The 25,180-nt window shown below is 40.5% G+C and overlaps 1 protein-coding gene across 5 annotated transcripts in view; it reads left to right on the forward strand.

Annotated features, from left to right (window-relative positions):
- sema4g.S (semaphorin 4G S homeolog) overlaps window positions 1–20,344 on the forward strand; it is a 161,120-nt gene extending 140,776 nt beyond the window's left edge. For 2 of the 5 annotated variants that reach the window (XM_041570448.1, XM_041570450.1), the window contains exons 13-17: window positions 4,963–5,132; window positions 7,959–8,020; window positions 11,059–12,183; window positions 17,695–18,044; window positions 18,161–20,344. In XM_041570448.1, the coding sequence (XP_041426382.1) occupies window positions 4,963–5,132; window positions 7,959–8,020; window positions 11,059–11,888 (1,062 nt within the window). In that variant the 3' untranslated portion in view covers window positions 11,889–12,183; window positions 17,695–18,044; window positions 18,161–20,344. 5 annotated transcript variants of the gene reach the window in all.
- Window positions 20,345–25,180: the final 4,836 nt, after the last annotated feature.

Here is a 25,180-nt window from a genome sequence, read left to right on the forward strand (position 1 = left end):
TAAACCTCCTTGCCCCGGGCGTGAGCATGCTCAGTTTGCTCCTCCCCCCCCCTTACCTTCTCTGCTGTAATCTGAGCCCAGAGCTATGAGTGAGCAGGGAGAGACTCAGGCAGGAAGTGGTCACACCAAACTAATACTGCAGCTGCTATCCTTTAACAGAGAGCTTCTAAATCTTTTTACTCGGGTACGGTAAAACATTCTACAGAATAAATATAGCATTCTAACTTGCACTATTGCAGCTAATCTATTGGCAATAAAATGCATCTGTAGCTTTCCTTCTCCTTTAAGGGTACTAATGACATACAGTTGTCGTTTTTTTCTTCTTCAGGAGTTGTCAGAAATTTCAAATCAGTGTCTCCTTACTTATTTTTTAACTACAATCCTCAAAGGTTCTATAACATCAGGAGTGCCACAGACTGATAAACGTAGCTTTTTAAAGACAAGGTAACAACCTAGCGATTAATAATTTCCATTAGACAAATACATAAACCAGCCACCCTTTATTTGCTGTTACATATTATTGTTTCATGTCAAAATATATAATGCAGTGTTGAACTCTGTGTTGATTAAGCGGCAGGAGGTCTGCAATTTCTGGGCTATGCTTTATTCCCAAGCATTTCTATCTCATTCATCAGTGCCATTCTCCAGTGGCCGCATAAGTATCAGTCTGACCCTGCTGCACACAAATGTGGGAGGTCTGACCACTAAAATAACATACACCTTCATCATTTTATTCATTTCAAATATTTACTCTCACTCTTTTCTGGATTATATCACTTTTCACATATACTGACTTATGTATCACCATTACTGTTAATGACCTTTTTTAAAAATTGTATGCAATTAGTTAAACACATCTTTTCCAGCTGCTTTCACTAGTAGCAGTTTTACTAAACACTCACTAGCGTGGCCACGGTATTTCTGCAAAGGCAAGAACTAAAAGGTGGTAACCCTACCGCAGAACATGACTTTATCAAAATTTAAGGAGCTGTGGATGTGGGTTTCATAAAATCATACTCAAGGTTTTTGTGTGCCCTCCTTTCTGACACTTAAAGGGGTGTTGGGTACCTTTAAAGGGGTTGTTCACCTTTGAGAGGATGTAGAGAATGATATTCTGAGACAATTTGCAATTGGTTTTCATTTTTTATTTGGCTTTTTATTCTGCAGCTCTTCAAGTTTCATTATAAAGAATCTGGTAGCTAGGATCCAAATTACCCTAGCAACCATGTATTGATTTGAATAAGGCACTGGAATATGAATAGAAGAGGATCTTACTAGAAAGATGAGCAATAAAAGGTAGAAGTAAAAATAAGTGTGTAGCCTTACAGAGCATTTGCTTTTTAGATGGGGTCAGCGACGCCCATCGGAAGAAGAAAAAGGCAAATAATTATAATAAAAGTATAAAAATGAAAACCAATGGAAAAGTTGCATAGAATTGGCCATTCTATTACATACTAAAAGTTTACTTTAAGGTGAACCACCCTTTTAAGATAACTTTTAGTTTGTTAGAGAATGTCCTATTTCCAGAAATTTTGTATTTGGTTTTCATTTTTTTACCAGCTTTCAAATTGGGGTCACTGACCCTGACAGGCAAAAGCAACTATTGCTCTGTGAACTTGCAGTTTTGTTCTTATTGTAGCTGTTTATTACTAATTTTTCCTATTTAGGCCTTCTCATATTCACATTCTAGTCTCTTATATAAACAACTGCCTGGTTTCTAGGATAAACAGGGCCCTAGCAACATGATAACTGCTAAAATTCCAAACTGGAGAACTGCTGAAAAGTTAAATACCTTAAAACCATAAAAAATGTCTTATGTCATATAAATGTTAACTTAAAGGTAAACAATATGCAATATTTTGGGTTAATGTATATGACCGTGCTTTGCTTGCCATTACTACTGTGGCTCGGCCAAGGGCCAGAAAGCTTTGTGTCTGATTAGAGTGATTGGTATGGTCTGGCTTTAATGGTCGAGATATTAAATTACACCCGCTCATTGCTGATTTTCTTTATATAAAGTTTTATTAAATGTTTTAGCTTTAACATTGGTTTAGAAAAGGGAAAGCTGTAAATATAACAATTAAATCCCCTACTCACTTCTTTTAAAAATAGCAACGTAGGTAGGGAAGAAAAGCATAACTATCTGATTAAGTAGACCTCAATTTTATTAATTAGTGAGTTCGCTAGAGTCCTGCACCGGGTTGGGTACCTGCAGAATAGCCACAAAGTGGTCAGGTTTTGGGCAAAAAGTCCCTGATTCCCTGGGCATGTGGGCAGTCCATGGGTAACCCGGCTGAGTACCCAACAAAGGTCCCAACGTTATCCCTCCCCTGTGGTTCTGGTGGTTCTTTTTCTATTTTAAAACCGATTCAGCACTTGAGTGATGTCCCACCAGCCCAAAGCGATGTCACATCCGGTTTTGCATGTCCCCAGGTTAGTTAGTTATCTTATTGTGGGTTAGCTTGGGTAGAGGATTAATGGTGGAAAATTGAGGGTTGCCAGTCTGGGTTGAGGGTCATGGTTAGCGGGTATGGGTCGGGTGTAATAAAACAGACCCGTACAGAACTCTACCCTATGCAGACCCTTCGGGAGAGGACTACATCACTGACCTACATCACTGCACTTGTTTTGACATGATTTTTCATCAGGACAGTTCTTTTCCAGCCAAGCTCCAGATATGCCAACAGGATTGGCTGAGTTGGCAGGCGGTATTGACCCTTTTATTGTTCTATTGGATGAATCATTAGCATCTTCACAAAAGCCTCAAAAACAAAGCAATAATCACACATGCAAATAGTAATATTTTCATTGTACAAATATAAAATGAAGAATAAAATAAAACAAGAAGGATAAGGTGCTGCTTAAAAGCATTGCTCTTTTCCTTCTGGATCTTTCCTATGTCTGATAATAAAAAGTAATGGTAATGTTGGTTCTTTGTGCAAGTGAGATATAGTGCATGCATTTTATGTTGACAAAATAATCATTAATGGATCATAGATGCCCTGAGTTCCCCCCCCCCCATCCAGCTTGCAGTGCTCCTGGCTAAAAATGGAGTTGATTTAAAACAAGTGCATTTTAAAAAGATTATTCCAAGAAGCTTATCATTGAACGTCCGTTAAAATGATTTTATGTTTTGCAAAAATGTGGCCCCTTGAAGTGATATCTCAAAAGCCACATGGGACTTTGGTCAGTCCATGAAGAACTTTGTGTTTGTAGCTTTTATCTGACTAAAGCTCTGCTGCAATGTTAAATGTACAGTAATTCAGTTTGTAGGTAATATAAGCGCTGCCCAGCAGGAGGGAACATTACTGTGAACTCCATTAGAATAAATAAAGGATCACATACTTGTGGAATAGCCATGTATTGATTTAGCAGTTTGGATACAGCAGAAATGTATTACAGGCAGTATTGGTCCTGTCTATTCATTGTAGTGTGTGGGTTTAAAAGAGAGGATTTTATTTGCTTACCATATGGATACCAGGATATGTTGCTTTAATGTAAGAAAATGTAACTTCTTGCTTAACAGTCATCTTTTTAGCTTCATCAGCCCTGTTATTGTGCATGCAGAAATGTGATCTTGGCAGTAGCAGTGAAGTCTGTTTTCATCATCCTGGGCCTTGGCATCATTTGATGCAAATATTGATGGTTTCTCGCTGCAAAGCAAAGTTTTGGAACCTCCGAGAATTAATTAGTTATCAGTTAACTCCCCCTCATCTGGAATAACTGAGGATTCCAAGAAAATCTGCAAACTTAAAGAAGGCTTGCTCGCTGTATAGTAAAGGTTACTAAGCTTAAGTGAGTTCTATACAGCAGAGCTGTCTTTGAGGGTGGTTAAGGGGCTCTGGGCAAGCAGTTCTGGCTGGGGTCTCAATATTGCCCTTTCTCTTCATTTTGTGGGTGTCAATGAGCAGGCAATTAAAAATACTTCGAACATCGAATTGGCTTCTTCGACCTTCAACTACTACTACGACTTCGAATCGAACGATTCGAACTAAAAATCGTTTGACTATTCGACCATTCGATAGTTGAAGTACTGTCTCTTTAAAAAATACTTTGACCCCCTAGTTCGCCACCCAAAACCTACCGAGGCCAATGTTAGCCTATGGGGAAGGTCCCCGTAGGCTTCCTAAAAATTTTCTGATCGAAGGAATATCCTTCAATCGATGGATTAAAATCCTTCGAATCGTTCGATCGAACGATTATTCCTTCGATCGCTCGATCGTAGGAATATCGCTAAATCCTTTGACTTCGATAGTCGAAGGATTTCAATTCGGCAATCGAATATCGAGGGTTAATTAACCCTCGATATTCGACCCTATGTAAATCTGCCCCTGCGTGTCAGAAATTGGAACACTTGGATATCTTGCACTAAAAATGTAAAAAAAAGAAATTGCCATCAGAAAATGGTCCATGACTGTCTTACTCAGGCCTATGGCACATCTACTAGAACATCATGTAAACTTTAAATAAACCCAATAGGCAGGTTTTGCTTCCAATAAGTATTAATTATATCTTCGTTTTGGTTATAGCTATATGGGAGACAGCCTTTCCGTAATTCAGAGCTTTCTGATAATGGGTTTCCTGATAATAGATTCTATACCTGTATGGGTTTATAAAGGGGATTTGTTTGTGCAGTTAACATAAAGAGTATTTAAACAGCTTATTAATAGTGTGTATATTCCCTTTAAAGACACGATGAGCAGGAGGCTCTGAAATATATGAGATATGTACTTTTGTGAAATGTTTTTATATGTGGGCTGGAATTCCCGGCAGCACTGTTATGAAATGAACATATATCGTTATTCATGTGTTTGCCTTACTGAAGATATATATCGGAAAAGTGTATTTTGTTCTAAAGTTGACAGGCATTTTCGAAAAATTTTTTATTTAAACAGCATGAATGAACCAAATCTTTAACTTGGGATATTTAAGTTTGTTTTGACATTTCCATTTTTGTTGCAGAACACATTATACATTGGAGCACAGAGCGGTGTCCTACAGATCCCACTGTTTGGCTGTAGCCAATATATTTCATGCTATGACTGCATCCTCGCCAGGAACCCTTACTGTGCCTGGGATGGACACGTTTGCCGGGATATCATTGGTGCAAAGAATCGGTACATAAATGATTGGTACTTCATTCTTGTGCTTTTCTTTTTCATTGTGTTGATTAGTCTGATGAGTACTGGTCAGCAAAAAAGTTTGAGGATGCTCAACAAGTCAAGCACATGGGGCTAACAGCAGCTGAGCCCAGTTCTAGGGATGGACTGTACAGGGTAATTGGGACAGGCTCGGACTGGCAATCTGTGGGTTCTGGCAAATACTATAGAAAGTCAGTATTTAGTGGGCTGGTGGGGGCTGTTTGGGCCTCTGCGTGGGCTGATTGCTCTGTACCTGAAATGCCAGGGTCTATTTTAATTCTCAGTCCAGACCTGAATGGGGAGCTACTATATATTACTGCCAGTCTTCTGAATCCCACCAAACAGCCCAAGAGATAAACTAGGTACAGAATCAACTCCATGTTCAACTGAAATGCAATAGTTCTGTCTCTCCACCGGTTTGGGAATGGAATCGTTACATGTAATATATAAAGTTTCATGAACTTAATTAACTTTTAGCTTATTACCAATGTCACTGACCTTCTATATATGTAATATCTCCAATTATAACCCTTCCCCTGGCTCACCCCTAACTGCCATCACCACCTGACTTTACTCTGTAAAGGTGTCGATACAAGGGCAACTATAGAAAAGTTGTTTTCCCTATCTTGGATACAATTGGCTGCCTGCAGGTACTACAGCATTTGTTGCATATTAACCTTGTTTACCAATCAGTCTGGCCAGGAAAAAAATGTGGTTACATGAGCCTGTGTGTCAGATGTTGCAAACCATAATACACAGGGGTGGTCATTTATAAAGTTAGCGCAGCGCATATTTATTCGCAAATGGTTGCCCATGTTTTTTCCTGAACGCTAAAAAAATTGCACTGCTGTATTTGCATTGAGAATACATTTTCACAAATGGCTCGCAAATGAGATGTGTGTTTGCATGAGTGCACCCCCTGTGCGAGGTTGTTGTGCGCAAAAATAGCGTTAATAGTTAGTGATGGGCGAATTTTTACGCCTTGTTTCGCCGTGGAAATTCGGCGGCGGCGTACGACCAAAAAAAAAAGACGTGCGTCCCAATTTTTTTTGTCGCCCATAGACTTTAATTGGGGTTGGCGACATTTCGCCGGCAGCGGATTTTTGACGAAGCAAAACGGGTCAAATTCGCCCATCCCTATTAATAGTAACTTAAATTCGCAATTTTGCAAAAGGGTTTTGCGCGTATATTTTCTCTGCCACCAAAGTTGTGGCATAATTCAGTTGCAGAATGTGCACATAAATATTCGGAATTTGTGATTTTTGACATTTAAAAAGCTCTTATAGACATTGTGAGAAAAAATTAATTATTCTGTTTGCACCTCACTTGTTCATCTTTATAAATATAACCATGTACAGGGCAAATATATTCACTTTGGGAACCAATCTGCCTTGTGCAACGTTTATAAATGAGCCCCAGGATGTTGGTACAGGCCAAATAATCAGATCGACCTTTTTTCAAGTTTTTTTTATTGTTATGATCTGTTCCAGGGTGATCACTCACGTATCAGAGGATGTTTTGGTGCATGAGCTTTTAGTTTGACATCAATGGTTATTTCTCAGTTAGAGGCACAGATATCTGTTGGGAAGTCTGACAAAAAAATGTGGTCAAACTTGTTTTCTATTTAAAAGAAAACTGAAACAAAGACCTCAGCAACATTTCTCCAAATGGAAGTGGTTTGGGAGCATCAGCTTCTCAACCAAGTCAGCACATTTTTTGCAGACTTATTCATAAAATAACTGCTGGACATTTTCAAAAATTCTAAATATCCCCTTGACTGTCTGTGGCTGGTGATGTAGTTGCAAGATTGCCCTTTGTTGGCTCTATAGCGATGAATTTCATAAGCCACAATAGTGCCTGGTTTAGCTGCAGTGCCATATTGTAATAAGCTTCGTTGTTACCCTTCTACCATGCATTTTAAAGCAGCAACAGTTTCTGAAGCAAGGGAGTGTGCTTCAGTTCAAAATACAGGTATGGAACCTTTTATCCAGAATGCTCAAGACTTGGGCATTTCCAGATAACAGATCTTTTCCATAATTTGGATTTTCATACCTTAAAGTGGATCTGTCACCCAGAAACAAAAAGCTGTATAATAAAAGTCCTTTTCAAATTAAACATGAAATCCAATTTCTATTTTTGATTAAAGCATTCATAGCTGTTGTAAACTCATTTAAACATCTCAGCTGTCAATCAAATATTGTCTGCCCCTCCTCTATGCCGTGGGCATAGATGTCACTGCTCTCCCCACATTTCCCCGTTCTCTTCACCATTTAATTGTATAGCCAGGGCATGGGGATGGACATCAGGTCCCCCATTCTGGTGCACAAACAAGATTCTGAGCTGATACAAGACTTGTCTTAATAACAGTGTCCACAAAATGGCTGCTGCCTGTTTGCTATAATTATGAATTCCCAGACTGAAGGAAACAAGATTCAGATAATTTATATAGTGTAATTAAAGTTCATTTTGCTTGACTGATGTGATAAAATAGGATTATGAAATATTTTTTTGGGTGACGGGTCCCCTTTAAGTCTACTAGAAAATCATGTAAACGTTAAATAAACCCAAAGGCTGCTTCTGCTTCCAATAAGGATTAATTATATCTTAGTTTGGATCAAGTACATTTTTGTCTCTTGCTTTTTCTCATCTCTCCCTTTGTTTTACTCCATGTTCCAGCACTGTTGAACTCTTTTGAGTGATCCATTTTATTTGTAAATCAAGCTCGCTGGGCTTCTTTAACTCCCCTTCAATGTACTCGAGATCTGTAATTGTCATCAGTTTTCACAGCACAAATTGTTTTCTTTGGCTGCTTCGCAGGACACAGATGACGCAGGACATGCAGAATGGGAATGGAGGATGTTTAAACAGCACAGACGATGGTAAATGCTCTGTTTATTTTACAACTTTATTGTTGCACGCTTGCAGATTTTTCTTTCCAGTGATAATGCTGTTTAGTGTTACCCTGTGGGATGACAATGCTTAAAGGAGAACTAAACCTTAAAAATTAATGTGTCTAAAAATGCCATATTTAATATACTAAACGTATTGCACCAGCCTAAAGTTTCAGCTTGTCAATAGCAGCAATGATCCAGGACTTCAAACTTGTCACAGGGGGTCACCATCTTGGAAAGTGTCTGTGACACTCACATGCTCAGGGCAGCCTAGCTGCTGATTGGTTCCTGTCCTACAGTGCAGTGTACTTAGTGCTGCCGGCTCTCCTGCACAGCCCAGGAAAGGAGGCAGTAGTAAGTGGAACAGATGGGCAGGACTTGTAGGGTTTTTGTAGTAATTTTCAATAAAGTAACCAGAAACACAACTTTTTAAAGCATAATCTTTCTAAATCTTAAAGACTTTAATACACTGGCACATTCTTGTTACACAATATGTCTCCTTTAAAAGGGACATAGATACGGGCATGTTGTGATGTGTGTAGATTTGAGTAAAAAATCAATTAGGGGCCAGCTAGATAAAGTCCGCTTGTTATTGTCCAATGATGAGAAGCTTTGCACTGAATCATGGGTAAATGGAAATTCTCCAACGCATTATTCTGTATCACAAATCAACATCAGCTGCTATTTATCTAAGGCCAGTTGGTGTTTTTAAAGTAATGTGTATAATTCCCGACCATATTCCTTTGTAGTGTACATCACGTATTTTGCTTTACGTTCAAAGAAAGCTACAGGTCACTCATCACTGCAAGTAAATACCTGCAAGCAGCGACAATGCTGGCCCAACCACTGCTTTTGTATGCTTTGCTTTTTGGTACAGCCTATTTCTTTTTATTATGCTCCGTAGTCTTAGATAAACAGTTCTTGTTTGAATTGACGTAGGCTGGATGGTAGGTGTCAGTATTATTTTGCTAAATATTATAACATGAATAGGCATTTTTATAGTGCTTTTTATTTCTTAAGGAACATTATTATTATTATTATTATTATTATTATAAATGTTCTGAGATTAACTGTACAGCACAGTATATGCAATGCTGGCTTTATGTACAGACTGTGACCAAATATGGCTGTGTCTGTCTCACTACCAGTCCTTCAGGCCTATTGATGAATGACCATACACAATCCCCGAACTATTTGACACATGACTAATACTAATACTTATGAGTAGTTTGTATTAAGCATGCGCCATATAAGGATGTCTACAGAGAAAACATAGGTTAGGTGTAAGCAAGATGGGTAGGTAGATGGACCTCTGTTTGGACTGACAATGGTTAGGAGGGCTTTGAGAGAAACTAAGTAGTATTATGCATTTAAGGGTTTCGCATAAATGCAGCTGTAGTTATAAGTATTAGAAGTAAAAAGAAAAAGAACTGACCCTTAAAATTGCACCTCCCCATCCAGTGTCGGACTGTGAGTGGGCCCTCTTGCTTTTAACCATTTGGCCAATTTCATGGTTATTCCCTATTTCTTTATGAGAAAAGAAGAGACTTAATATTGGAAGAAGAAAGTATAGTAAATACAAAGACTAGGAGAAAAAAGATGTTGAGTGAGGAGAGGAGTAATAATAGTTTGGAAAGTGGGCTCTCAGCCTAAGGTTTTCTGGTGGGCCCCTGGCATCCCAGTCCGACACTGTCCCCATCCCACAATCCGATTGCTCAATGAACCAATTTAAAACATAACTTTTACTGATAAAATTTAAAAAAATAAATAAATCCAGGAAGAAACATTTAAATAAGGGAAGGAACAAGGAGATGGATGGGTATTGGGTTGGTAGATTTTGTCTGTGAGCATTAGAATGGGACTAAACCGTTCCTAAAATGCGCCTTTGACTTTGTCAAAGCTCGATCACTGCAGGCAAAACATGCATCAGGCACATTTTAGTAACTGTTAGGCATGGAGACAGAATGTGACTAATATTATTCTTCCTGACGAATTGGGAGGGGTGCTCTGTGGGTGAAGGGGTCGGTGATCGGCGGAGTGGGATTGGGCAGAGCTCATCCACAGTAATACTACTATTTGTTTGCGCCTTTGATTTTAAAAGCAATCCAGCCAGGCAGGCTCTATACTTACTCATAACTATATGGTGCTCTAACAACCTATCAGTGCCCACGCAACCAGGGGGCGTGCATTGTGGGTGAAGGGGTAGTTGGTGAAGTGGTGTCGTGACCCTAGCAGCCGGCTGCAAGCCGTTTAGGCGGGTCTGGGACCCCTTCTAATGCTCACAGACACAATTTACCTACCCCCATACCCTTATTCTTAGTTTTTCCATCTCCTTGTTCCTTCCCTTATTTTAATGTTTTTGCCTGGATTTTTTTCTTTTTTAATTCTATCAGTAAAAGTTATGTTTTTAATTGGTTCACTGAGCAATCGGATTGTGGGATGGGGAGGCAATTTTAAGGGTCAGTTCTTTTTCCTTCTATGATTTATAATTCAGACCCTGCCCACCATCCACTATCTCTCAAATTGATGGACGCTGCTCCCTAATCTACACTTTTCTGTAGTTATAAGTATTGTTTTGGATACTAAGGAAGCCTTAGCAACAGGGATAGTGTGCATTCTCTTGATGTTTCCTTTACAGATATAAAAAGGGACAATTAAAAAAAAAATTGGAGGGAGTTAGTGAGACTTCAAGGCACAATCTAAGCTTCAGTAGATAAATAAGTATCAAGCATTCTACATCCATACTTTATTCTGAAAGCTCATCAACATGGATCTTTTCTGTGTGACTTCTCTTTGTTTGAAGCCACTTCACAATACAACTGTTTAGTCTTTAATTTTTTCCGGAGTCAATACTAGACAGAGCTGAAGGTAGGTGAGTGGCAGGTAGCATAGATTGTGTGGCCTTGATGGTATCATTTGCATCCTTGGATTTCTTATTAATTCCTTTCATGTCTATTATCGTTGTTTTGTTTAAGGCGAATGAATGCTTCTGTTACAAGACTTACATTTGTCCTTAATATTTTTAGGCCCTCTAAAGAAGAAGGTGCGGACAGTTATAAAAGGGAATGATGTCCTTCTGCAGTGCGATCTGAGGTCTAATCTAGCCAGGCCTCAGTGGTATGTTAATGGCACCAATAAACTATATAACAGCGAGGGTCACACCAGGCTGGGGGTCGATGGTCTCTTAATTACCGACACTCTTCCAGAGCACAGTGGCGAATATAATTGTTACTCAGAAGAGAATGGATTGCAGTCTTTGATAGCAGCGTATTCTCTAAATGTCCTCTTGGAACTACCAAAAGAGAAGAACCTTTCTACGCCAACACCCATAATCCAACTGCCAACAGCTGCATCTCAGTCTTCTTCTAATATTCAATTCATCTACATTTCCACAATCACCATTCTCGGTGTGTTGTGCATGGTCCTCTCTGTTGTGTTATTATATGTGTCGTGCCAGCAGAAAAAGAAGGGCAAGTACGCAGTGAGAAACTCTCGCTCCTTAAATGTTGAGCTTCAGACCGTATCATCTCAGTTTAAAGAAAAGGCAGAGGAGTCGAACAGTTATTCTGATGGGTGCCTGCAGATCATTCCTGGAGAGGCATCAACAATGTCTCCCCACAAAGACATGCCTCCGCCCCCACCTCCACCACCTCCACTGCCCTCTGAGTTTACCAATGGAATCAGCACCCTACCCAACATGCTACGGAAAATGAATGGTAACAGTTATATGCTTCTTAGACAGAATGAGGAATCCAGCCTCCCCTCGTACAATTCTTTCACAGAGGAACTCAGCAAGATCCTAGAGAAGAGGAAACACACACAACTGGTTGAAAAATTGGATGAAAGTTCTGTGTAGTAGACGCTCAATAGAACTAAAGAACTAAACCACACCTACCTCAATGACAATTTTTTAAAAACGATATTTTATAATATATTATTTTTATTTTAACCCACATTACATATTAAAAAAAAAAAACATTTAAGCATCACAAGTATAAAATAATCACATCAGTTTGGAAAACATTGCCTTTTACACCCCCAGCTTTGCTGAATAAATGAAGAACTCATGGGAAGGATTGGGCATGTCCTGTTGAAGCAGAAACCTGGATCTTGTTTTGTTTGGAAAAAAGTTTGGCCAAAATCTACAACAGGTAGGTAAAAAAAATCATATTTTGCTGTGTAATATTCTTCATAAGACTTTATTATATTGCAAATTCTCATTGCACATAAATTTAGTCTGTTGACCCTGGCTAATATTTGCTGCAAGAGGGAGGTATGTTTAATTTGAAGTAGGGATGCACCAAATTCAGGATTCAGTTTGGGATTCGGCCTTTTCCAGCAGGATTCGGATTCAGCCAAATCCTTGTGCCTGGCCGAACCTAATCCTAATTTGCATATGTAAATTATGGGTGGCTTTCTTTTCGTCACAAAAGAGTTTTTCCACTTTATCCTTTCCTGACCCTAATTTACATATGCAAATTAGGATTTGGTTCGGTATTCGGCCGAATCTTTCACTTCGTTCCCATTTACTTCGTTCGAGTGAAGGAATAGAGGAAAAAAAAGTTCGAATTTCGAATGGTTGAATATGGCTACTTCGACCATCGAATGGGCTACTTCGACCTTCGACTACGACCTTTGACTACGAATCGAACGATTCGAACTAAAAATCGTTCGATAGTCGAAGTACTGTCTCTTTAAAAATTCTTCGACCCCCTAGTTCGCCACCTAAAACCTACCGAGGCCAATGTTAGCCTATGGGGAAGGTCCCCATAGGCTTCCTAACAATTTCCTGATCGAAGGAATATCCTTCGATCAATAGATTAAAATCCTTTGAATCATTTGATTTGAAGGATTTAATCGTTCGATTTTACTTTGACGGTCGAATATTGAGGGTCAATTAACCCTCGTTATTCAAACCCTAGGTAAATGTGCCCCCAAGAATTCAGGGATTCAGCTAATTTAAAGGGCAGTTTATTTCCATCAGTATGTGATGCATCCTGTAAATATATATTATAATTAAAGGGGTTGTTCACCTTTAAATTAACTTTTAGTATGATGTACAGAGAATGATATTTGGGAACAATTCGAAATTGTTTTTTATTATTTCTGGTTTTGGAGTTATTTAGCTTTTTATTCAGCAGCTCTCCAGTTTGCGGGTTTAACAATCTGGTTGTTATCAAAAAGTAGCAATAAAAATACGTTTGTAACCTTAGCAAACATTTTTACATTACAGAGCGTTTTTTTAGATGGGGTCATTGACCTCAATTGAAAGGAGACAAATAATTTAAATAACTATAAAAAAGAAAAAATGTAGGCCAATGGAAAAGTTGCTTAAGGTTAGTCATTCTATAACATTCTAAAGGGATTCTGTCATGGAAAGGTTAATAACTCTCCTCCAACAAAATCCTGTATTGAAAACAATTTTCAAAAGACCAAACATATTTTTTATATTTAATTTTAAAATTTGACATGGGGTTAGGCATGTCAGTTTCCCAGGTGCCCCCAGTCATGTGATTTGTGCTCTTGATAAACTTCAGTCACTCTTTACCGCAGCACTGCAAGTTGGGTTGGGTGTGGAATTGGAGGTTTGCGTTTATCATGTATGCTGGTAGTACTAGCAGCATGGGCTAAAATAATCACACTATTTTGGGTCACTTTATCAGAAAAACAATGGTATATGCTGGACTGTGACCCATAATATTTACTCATTATGCTGCATTTTACCAGTAGGCCCAGACCGCCAGGTTCCCACTCTTAAAGGTGTTGTTAACCTTCAAACAACTATTTTTTTTCTGATAAATCACCAGAAATAATGACTTTTTCCCATTACTTTCTATTTCCTATGTCACAGTTTTTCTAATATTGAAGTGTAACGTGTCTTTTTTTCACCTTCTAAACCAGCTCTGGGGAGGGGGGTCGCCGACCCTGTAAACTGTTCTAAATTGATACATTTAGTTGATGCATTTCTTATCTTTGTCCCTGCTGAGCAGAATCTCTGGGATTCATTACAGGCAGCTGTTAGAATTGATACAATAGTTGCTAATACTCCAGAGATGCTGCTGAGAAATTTATCAACTAAATGTTACAAAACTGTAACAGTTTAGAGTTTGCGCCTGAATTACTGAGCTGACAGACTCAAACACCAGAGACAGGGACATTCAACTTTAAACTTAGATTTTGGAAAAACAGTAAAAAATAAATAATGGAAAGTAACTGAAAAAGTCTTTATTTTTGGGGAACAATCTGAAAACAACTGAAAAGAAGTGTTTGGAAGGTGAGCAACCCCTTTAAGAATTGCCCTGACACCCGCTATAGCACTTATTGATGCTCCGACGAGCCCGGATGTGATTGCACTCCCAATTGTCCAGAGTTTCTATTTGATCTCCTCACTGACGCCAGAAAAAGATCAACATTTCTGAAACTTAATTAAATAAGAGGCTTTTGGCAGAAAGCGCAGAACACTCAGCACCTGCATTTTGATACATTTGTAACTTATAATAATAATGTTTCTATTTCTTTCATTTATTAATTTTTTTCTTTGCTCTAATGTAATTTTAAGTAAACCATTAAAATAAGTCAGTGTAAAATTGATGAGGGTGCTATACTAAGAATTTTTGCAATGTACATTCATTATTTATTCTTTTTTCATTCCAAAATATTAAAGAATACATGAACTGTTATTATGAATTCATTTTGTTCCAACAGCTCCATTTGCTGGTCAGTTTCCGACCACTCTGACCAGCAAGTAGTCAAGGAAGTTGTCAGGAGAAAGAAAGAGGCTGCTCTGATGTTCTTCTGCTTAGGAAGGATTAGGAAGGATTTGAGAGCGGTATCTAATTCTAATCCTAAACAGAAGAACATCAGAGCAGCCTCTTTCTTTCTCCTGACAACTTCCTTGACTATTTGGTGGTCAGATGAGTCGGAAACTGACCAGCAGGTGGAGCTGTTGAAACCCAATTCATTAATATTAACAGTACATGTATCCCTTAATATCTTGGAATGAAAAAAGAATAAATAATAAATGGTTCTTGCAATAGTTCTTAGAATGGCACTCACATTTATTTTACATTCGCTTATTTCAAAGGTTTACTTATCCTTTAAATATAACTTATGCTTTATAAATATTGATCTATGCTCTGCTCGCTGTGCCCAATTTACATATCAACTCCAAGCTACTATGTGATTTCAGAAAGCATAGGCACTTTCCTGGCACACACAAATGTAAGTCCATTGAAGTCCAAGATAAACCAAGCTCAGGTTTCTTCCCTTTAGCTTCACTATATTCAGTCTTATGTAGATAAAAGCTGTGCCGCAGCCACTTTTCTGCCAAGAACAGGGAAACTTCTGCAGTGAAATGTAAATTGTGAGTGAAGGTTTCCAGCTTGGATGTGTTAGAAATAAGTAAACCCCTCTGGGGAAAAATATTGTGAATTAGAGGAGCCATCTATCTTATAATAATGCATTATTCATTAGCAAAGCGTTGTTTGTTATACGGACATCCATCCTGCATATGTAAATAATCATTGCTGGCTCCATATCTCAAGCCAAGCCACTGGAGAGGGGGGTGTCGTTCAGGAAGCTGCTTTCTTAAAGGGAACAGTATACCCCTTTTTATCTACTTCTTAGGGTCAGGGCACACAGGCAGATTCGGGGAGATAAGTCACCCGGCGACATATCTCCTCTTCTTCGGGGCGACTAATCTCCCCCAACTGCCTTCCCTGCCGGCTAAAATGTTAATTGGCGGTGGGATGGCACTCGGAGCAATTTGTTTTCCGAAGTTGCCTCACAAGAAAACTTTGGGTCGACTTTGGATAGCGAATCGCGTTGAGTGCCATCCCCGCGCCAATTAACATTTTAGCCGACGGGAAGGCAGGGGAGGCAGTTTGGGGAGATTAGTCGCCCTGAAGAAGAGGAGTGACAGGTGACTAATCTCCCCGAATCTGCCTGTGTGCCCTGACCCTTAAATACCAAAACATGGAGTAGTTGCAGTCTACCTGTTTGCCATGTTTAGCTCGAAAAATTACAAAAACAATAGATTAGACAATAGACTTTTTGCCTAGTGTAATTATACTCAGCACACGCCCAATTCGTTGCACTCATGTTTTACCAAGGGTAGGGTTGCCACCCGGCCGGTATTTTACCAGCCTAGCCGGTAAAACACATGCCGGGGTCGGTATTACAAATTTACCAACAATGTAGCTTCCGGTAAATTTGTAATACGCCTAACAAAAGCCCATGGCCTGCCCCCAAACTCAACTTGATGTCACAATCCTCCCCAGCCAATCACACATTGTGGCCCGCCCCTTTTGATGTCACGGCCCGCCCCTTTGAAGTCGCAACCCACCCCTTTGTTTCCACCCCCTCCACTGGCCGGTGGAACTTTTATTAAAAGGTGGCAACCCTAACCAAGGGATGTACCGTCCCCTTAGAGGAACAGTAACACCAAAAAATGAAAGTGATTTAAAGTAATGAAAATATCATGTAGTGTTGCCCTGCACTGGTAAACTGATCTGTTTGCTTCAGAAACACTACTATAGTTCATATAAACAAGCTGTTGTGGAGCAATGGTGGAAATTGAAAAAAGTCTATATGGCACAGGTTAAATAGTGGATAACAGATAACACCATTATGTTCTACAGAGATTATCTGCTGTGTAACCTGAACCTTTTCTCCTTGGAATGGCTGCCCCTATTGCTACACAGCAGCTTATTTATATAAACTATAGTAGTGTTTCTGAAGCAAACACAGCAGTTTTACTAGTGCAGGGCAATACTGCGTTATATTTGTATTACTTTAAACCACTTTCATATTTTTATGTTACTGTTTCTTTAAAGAAATGAAAATCTACATTCTCTCTGCATAGCATATACATAGATATATTGTGCCTACACTTTCTGTATTGATGGGAAAGTTTAGCAGCATTTCAAACCCACATCATTTTTGCCATCTGTGATAGGAGGGTAATCTTAGTTGCCCCTCTTGCATGTCCTAGTAGCCAAAGGCTGGGCCTAACTCTGCAGATTCTTCTTAACTAGTTATGTGCAAATCTGACCTCTTTTGCTTCGCCGAAAATTTGTGGAACTGCAAAAATTCATCAAATGCATTTGCCGTTTTTCAAACCACACATTTTTTTTTTTTACTTTACATTAGAGTCTATGGGCATTTTTTTTGTTTCAACGAGGTGAAATATTAACTCTTCACCAGAGCTAGTGGCCAGGTCAGGGCCACACTGGGCAGGTAACTCACTTATCTGCTCCTTATCTAAAAGTCAGAAGAAGACATTTTTCTTCATATTAATGAAATGCAATTAGGCCATTAATGGAACTTATGGAAGTTATTTCTTGTACAAATATAGCATCTATTATCCAGAATGCTTGGGTCATGATCTACGGATTTGCCCACAGGTTGGGGCGGGTTCAGGCTGACTTCCACACAATGTTAGCGGGCAGAACTTTAGCGACTTTCTATTGCCGTCTGGAGGCCTTTTTATAATCTTATGCAGAGAGTGCATTGGGTTAGGTGCTGTTCTGCAGGGCTGGGTCAGGGTCGGACTGGTGGCCCACCGGGACTTCCGTGCAGGGCCCCACCCCCCTACTGTGACGCGGCCGTCGGCTTACATCTACTAACTTACCCTTTTTTCTTGTGCTTTCTTTTCCCTGCAGGACACTATGACTGGGTTCAGCGAGAGACCCAAAAAAATTTAAAAAAAAAAGATGAATGAAGAAATATTTGAATGGAGTCAGTGGGGCACATTTATCAACACTGGGCAAATTTGCCCATGGGCAGTTACCTATAGCAACCAATCAGTGGTTAGCTTTTTGAAACCAGCTTCAAGTAGAACAATGAATGCAGCAATCTGATTGGTTACCGTGGGTTACTGCCCATGGGCAAATGTGCCCAGTGTTGATAAATGACCCCCATTGTCTTGTTTTGAGGGGATTCCGAAACCACATGGATATGAGGAGAGTGCACATCAAACATCACTGGAGCTGAAAGAAGCAAATTAATAGAGGTGATGAGTTTATGGCACAACTGCCTTGTTACATGTTCAGTCACAGCTCAAGAGAACATAACAAAGGGACATTTCTGCTTCCAGAAACTACATCTCTGCTATGTCTTTATTCACAGAAACCCCCGAACCTCTTGAGAGCTGGATTTGTACCAGAGATGGGAACATCTTACAGAAATGTCGACCATGACAGTGGGTGAACCTCTTGTGTGCTGGATTTGCTGAGAGCTTCATCCACTTAAAGAAATTGGATATCAGAAGTGACGACCATTAATGATGTGTCCCAGCCCTGTTAACAGCATTTTTCATCAAGTTACAAGACATGGTCCTATCAACTTAAAGGAAGGAATTCTCTTATCAGCCACCTGCAGATTGTTCTTGCCCGTGTCTATTCCCCCATTTTATTCCTCTGGGTACCAGGACTGGGGTGACAATATGATACATCCCGAGAGATGGAAAACTAACCTCCAAATGGAAAAAAAAAAGTTTTATAGATCTATATTTTAATATGATGTGCTCTCCACTTGATTTTGGGCCATAGTATGCATGGCTGGATTCAGGGATAGGCCAACATGGCTAGAAGGAAGGGCTAGTACTTTCAGTTTGTTGAGATTAATGCAACATGATTGAGCTTTCTTTGTCCATAATATGCACTGAGACAGGCTGAAGAACTGCATCACTTTTAGAGATAGTCAATGACTGCAGTGAGACTACTACTAGTAGCAGATATGACCTATGCTGGGGGGGGTATATTTTGTGCCCCGTTCTTATTTTCCTTCTCCATTTTATTGTTTTATTTACCCATTTTCATTATCCTTGCTTGTTCCCTCGCTTCTCTATTCACCCCTTCTCATAATATTCTACTCCTTTCTTTTCCATTGGTTTGTGTCTTTGGTATTCTAACATGGGCCATGGGAGTCATTTAATGATCTTTTTATCCGATGATCTCCTAGAGTTTTCTCTTGGCAAAGGCAGGACCATGAGCCATTGCCATCACTCCATCAACTGCTTTTTTTACTCTGCCTTTCTGGGGGTCGTAGAGAAGGGATAATTTTATGTTTTCATTTTTGTTTCAGACGGGTTTTGAATAGGGTTGCCACCTTTACTGAAAAAAATAACCAGCCGGTGGGGGGCGGGTACAAAAAGGAGGCGGTGCATGATGCAAAAAGGGGTGGGGCTATGCAGCGTGACGCAAAATGGGGCGGAGCAACATTGCGGCGATGTCAAGAACACTGCAAAAAAAAAGATAAATTCTGCGCGAATTGGGGGCAGGCCGAGGGCTTTTTTTTAAAGGGTATTACAAATTACCGGCAACTGCATTGTCGGTAAATTTGTAATACCGGCCCTGGCCTTGGCAGGCCGGGTGGCAACCCTAGCTTTGAAACATGTAATTATTGATCTTATTAGTGGTGCTCATAAGCTCCATTCGTCACTATCATCTACAGTGTAATTCATAATTAGACTTACTGCCCCTCACCCCTATTAGTTTTGGTCTTGTGTGGGGCTTAAAGAGGCAGTACACCCCCTTGGCTTTTGCTGAACATACTTTTTGCCTTTTGTTTTAATTTTGAAAATCATTTTTTTTTTTTTGTTATTTCTTAAGCCAAACAGGGAAACTGAAGCTACTCCATGTTTGGTCCTTGCAAGGTAGAGTTTGATTCTGAACTCACAGAGATTTCCAGATTAATATCCTTCTCCTTATTTGTGCACTGGGGATATAAAAATCGACCTTACATAGTATAGCGTCCGTTTTACTTGTTTAGCTTAATAAAAAATGTCATGTCACAATAGGCAAAATGTATGTTCAGTTAAAGCCCTATTATACTGAAGCTAAATAAGGGGTGTTTTCCTTTTAAGGTCCTGACCATGCAGGCACAGCTGACCTGTTCTGTACTTTACAAATGTTGTTTATTCCCTATATTTACAGTGAACCCACACTATGGTTTATGTACGAGTCAAATATAATATATCACTGCTAGTCTCACACACATTTTAGTCTATTTAGTGCTTAATTGGTTTACCACACACATTGCAACAACATGATCTGCTGGCGGATCCTGCAAATGTTTTAACAGTAACAGAATTTTCTTCAACTTTTACTTGCACCGTGGTACATGTGCCAAAACAGATGTATTTACTGAGCTGCATTTACATTCATTACCTCTGAACTGCAGTATTGATCCATTTGGGACACCCAGCTGGACACAATGGCAGCATATCCTTGCATGAAGTTGTCCAGCATAGATTTATAAATATGGCGTAGCAAGTAGGGCATGAGCATGTATTCCCCTTCAAGTTGTCAGGCTTCTGTGATATCTAGTTAGTGTTTCCTACTGCTTTGCTCAGGACTTTATAATATAATATAATACCTGCACTGTCTCCCAGTGCCACACATCAGTCAGGAGAGGTTTAGCCAATTTGGTGAAATATAAACAAATGTAAAAGATCAGCAGCCTGAGGAAACCCTTAGAGTAGAGCTTAATAATAACCAGCAGAACCCCATTCAATAACCTACTCAAGAGGTTTCATTTAGTCCAGGTAACTTTACTTTACCCTCTGGCTATCCTCAATTTCAATGGAAATTCCATAATAATGCCATAAATAATGCACTAAAGCAAGACTGTGGCTGTTTCTGGAGCATGCACAAGCTCAACAGTTGAAGGAAGTATTATTGCTGTTTTGATGAGACAAGTCCTCACATCTGAGAGTTATCATTAGAGGGGTCCTGGTAAGGATGACAAACTCATAGTTGGGCCTCTTGGTTCAGAAGTTGAAGGTAGAGGAAGTATGGAAAATTTAAATTATGCACCACATATTCATGACTTGATAGCTGTTTGGATACGCTTTGGGAATAGACTGACTGTGGGATAGCAGGTATAGTAGGGAGAGATGGTGTCTATAGTAACAGTGGATAATAGTCTCTGGGAAGGGAGTGTGACTGTGGGATAGCAGGTATAGTAGGGAGAGATGGTGCCTATAGTAACAGTGGGATAATAGTCTCTGGGAAGGGAGTGTAACTGTGGGATAGCAGGTATAGTAGGGAGAGATGGTGTCTATAGTAACAGTGGATAATAGTCTCTGGGAAGGGAGTGTGACTGTGGGATAGCAGGTATAGTAGGGAGAGATGGTGCTATAGTAACAGTGGGATAATAGTCTCTGGGAAGGGAGTGTGACTGTGGGATAGCAGGTATAGTAGGGAGAGATGGTGTCTATAGTAACAGTAGGGATAATAGTCTCTGGGAAGGGAGTGTGACTGTGGGATAGCAGGTATAGTAGGGAGAGATGGTTCCTATAGTAACAGTGGATAATAGTCTCTGGGAAGGGACTGTGGCTGTGGGATAGCAGGTATAGTAGGGAGAGATGGTGCCTATAGTAACAGTGGGATAATAGTCTCTGGGAAGGGAGTGTGACTGTGGGATAGCAGGTATAGTAGGGAGAGATGGTGCCTATAGTAACAGTGGATAATAGTCTCTGGGAAGGGAGTGTGACTGTGGGATAGCAGGTATAGTAGGGAGAGATGGTGCCTATAGTAGCAGTGGGATAATAGTCTCTGGGAAGGGACTGTGACTGTGAGATAGCAGGTATAGTAGGGAGAGATGGTGCCTATAGTAACAGTGGATAGTCTCTGGGAAGGGAGTGTGGCTTTGGGATAGCAGGTATAGTAGGGAGAGATGGTGTCTATAGTAACAGTGGATAATAGTCTCTGGGAAGGGAGTGTGACTGTGGGATAGCAGGTATAGTAGGGAGAGATGGTGCCTATAGTAACAGTGGGATAATAGTCTCTGGAAGGGAGTGTAACTGTGGGATAGCAGGTATAGTAGGGAGAGATGGTGCCTATAGTAACAGTGGGATAATAGTCTCTGGAAGGGAGTGTGACTGTGGGATAGCAGGTATAGTAGGGAGAGATGGTGCCTATAGTAACAGTGGGATAATAGTCTCTGGGAAGGGAGTGTGACTGTGGGATAGCAGGTATAGTAGGGAGAGATGGTGCCTATAGTAACAGTGGGATAATAGTCTCTGGAAGGGAGTGTGACTGTGGGATAGCAGGTATAGTAGGGAGAGATGGTGCCTATAGTAGCAGTGGATAATAGTCTCTGGGAAGGGAGTGTGACTGTGGGATAGCAGGTATAGTAGGGAGAGATGGTGCCTATAGTAACAGTGGATAATAGTCTCTGGGAAGGGAGTGTGACTGTGGGATAGCAGGTATAGTAGGGAGAGATGGTGCCTATAGTAACAGTGGGATAATAGTCTCTGGGAAGGGAGTGTGACTGTGGGATCGTAGGTAGAGAATTTTGATAGTAGGGAAAGAATTTTGTTAAATTATTAAACAATAACAACAGAAATACAATTACACTTCAATCGGATCAGAATTAAGCAATAAATCAATAATATGTCAAAAAGGAAAAATGAACATTCCTCCAAACCATCAGGTTTCCCACAGATTTCTCAGTTTCCATTGTCTTAATAAAAAAAACAGTTTATTCACAATAACTTATGTTCTGCGGGATCCTGTGTCTGTGCAAGAGTCCATTTGCATCTCATTAAAATGATATACAGGCTTTCCCTTCCCACACCAGTTTCCCTCCCTGCACCCACTGCCCCATTAGCAAATTCAGAATAACTGAAGTCTCTTAACATTTCAAGATTTAACATTCTCGTTATGTTCATAAAATGCTTATCAAGAGACATCTTTATGTTTCTTATTTAAAGACTTGTCCGAACTTTTGTCACCTGATCTTTTTACCTGAATCCTTACACCTGCCTCCTTGTTTACAATCTCTCCTTCCTCCTCCTCCAGTGACTCCCAATCTGCTTTCTGGGATTCAGAAGCCTCTTCCCTCTTACTCTTTTTCCTATTGGAGATAACAGAAGAGAGACTTTTCCTTTTCTCATGTGCTTCCTCTTCCTTCATTCTCTCCAATTCTGCCTCTTCTTCCTCTGCCAACTCCCCCCATGATTTCCCTCCTGGCAAAACAAATCTATTTTGAGTTGAGATGGTAATTACACCTGGGCTCTTCTTTTCTTTAACCTTCTTCTTTGAGTTACTGCCCACAACTTTCCAGTGATCCCCTCCAGCCCCCTTCTTTTGGGATGTCCGTAATGTTTGGCTCCCTCTAGCTGTCTCTCTTACCCCTTCTGCCCTCTCCTCCCCCCCCCTGTCTCAGTCTGTGGCAGGTTCTCCCCTGGCATTGGGGTGCTCATCTCCTGTGCCAAATTGGGACAATTTCGCACCAGGGGGGATAAGAGCCACACGAGGAGTCTCATTCTTTATCATTATAGTCACTACTTTAGTTTCAGGTTTGGAGACAGGTATTACCCTAAACCCCTCCCGCTCCCTGGTCTCTTTATTCACGTGATACCTCCTCCAGAATTCCTCTAACCCTTGGGATAACTTAAAACTGACGTCAAATTCAGCATCTGTGACACTTGTTAGAGCATAAATATCTTGTGGGGTGAAATCCAACAACTGTTTAATTATGTTTCTGGCAACAAACCTGCACCCCAGGAAATCCTCTCTCTCATTCACCCCCTTAATTTTAACTACATTTATTCTCTTCTCAATCTGATAATCAGATTCATCATCCCTCTCGCGTGCAAAGAACCTCCTCCAGGACTATATGATGCGTTTTTACCCGACACGTCGCAATGCGACTAACCGCATGCTGAGTTTTCATCCGACAGTCAGATCAATGTAGTTGTTTAGGTTTCTCCTTCACTTCTGTTTTCACTAAACCATCCGACACATTGCATGCGTTTAGTCGCATTGCGATGTGTTGTGTCAAAACGCATCATCTAGTCCTGCCCATACCAAACATTCCCCCCAGCAAACCTCTCACTCCCACCTTGCACATTGCTCTCCCCAGCAGAATAAAAACCATTTTTTCTATGCCCTCCCCCACTTACTTGCGTTGCATCAACCACATGCACCTCAGCTGCACCTCTCTCGGCAACTTGCTCCACACTGCCCCCCAGAACTCACAGCATTTATTGCACTCACTCCCCCTCCTCCCTCAGCCAAAACAGTCTCATCGCTCTCATGCATTGCATTAATTGCACTCAGCTGCACCTCACTGCCCCCAGCACCTCACTCACAGCAGCTGCACACACTATCAGTATTGTTATCAGCATTTTTATCAAAACTACTACTTTGTTGTTGAATACAGCAGTGCTACAGACATTACACAGTTTTTGAACCCTCAGTTTCTTTAGGGCTCTTACAGACAAGCGTTTTTACCTGCGTTCCGGTTTCATGCGGAACTCCATCACCAGTCTCCAGTTACTCTCCATGTCGCTTCTGCAACTTTTACTTTTCTTTTTATTTCCTTTGGAGCAGATAACATTGCCCTTTGCTGCATGTTCTAAAGTCACCACCATACTAAGACCAGTAGCCCTCCTGCTGCTGCCCAAACGGGTCTTTACTGTATGGCTCTTACAGACGAGCGGTTTTATCTGCACTCTCCTGTGTTCCGGTTTCATGCGTTCAGCCGCAGGGAAGTGCAGGAGTAGACGCACTGAAGTCTTTTCAATGTGGCTGTACTCACACCGATGCATGTAAGTGCCGAACGCAGGTAAAATGCAAAATGCTGCGTCCCAACCTGCGTTCGGCACTTACATGTGTCTGTGTGAGTACAGCCACATTGAAAAGACTTCTGTGCGTCTACTCCTGCACTCCCCTGCAGCTGAACGCACGAAACCGGAACACAGAGGTAAAATTGCTCGTCTGTAAGAGCCCTTAAGCAATTCCGCAACCTTTAGCAGTCACTTTGCCTTCCTGCATCTCCTTAAACCTCTTCTGGTTGCCATACAGCTCGTTCCATGGCTCCATAACAGCCAGAATGTCTTTAATGTAAGTCTCTGTCTCCTCCAATTCCTTATTGAGGAAAGCCAACTCCTGTATAAGCTGGGCTTTCCTCTCTCCTCTCAGCAGCTTCAATTCTTTTATCAGTTTATCAATGTCTCTGTTTAAACAGTTTTGTTTATCTTCCAAACACCTCGGCTCCTTCAATGCATTAATAATAGTATCATACTGTATAACAGTCTCAGTCACTTTGTGTACATTCCCTTTACTCACTTCTGCCTTCCCCATGGGGGCCACAGCCATTACCTGATCTGTCTCCAGGGCCACACGGTTTTCACTC

The sequence above is a fragment of the Xenopus laevis genome, chromosome 7S (assembly GCF_017654675.1).
Source record: "Xenopus laevis strain J_2021 chromosome 7S, Xenopus_laevis_v10.1, whole genome shotgun sequence".
Lineage (NCBI taxonomy): Eukaryota > Metazoa > Chordata > Amphibia > Anura > Pipidae > Xenopus > Xenopus laevis.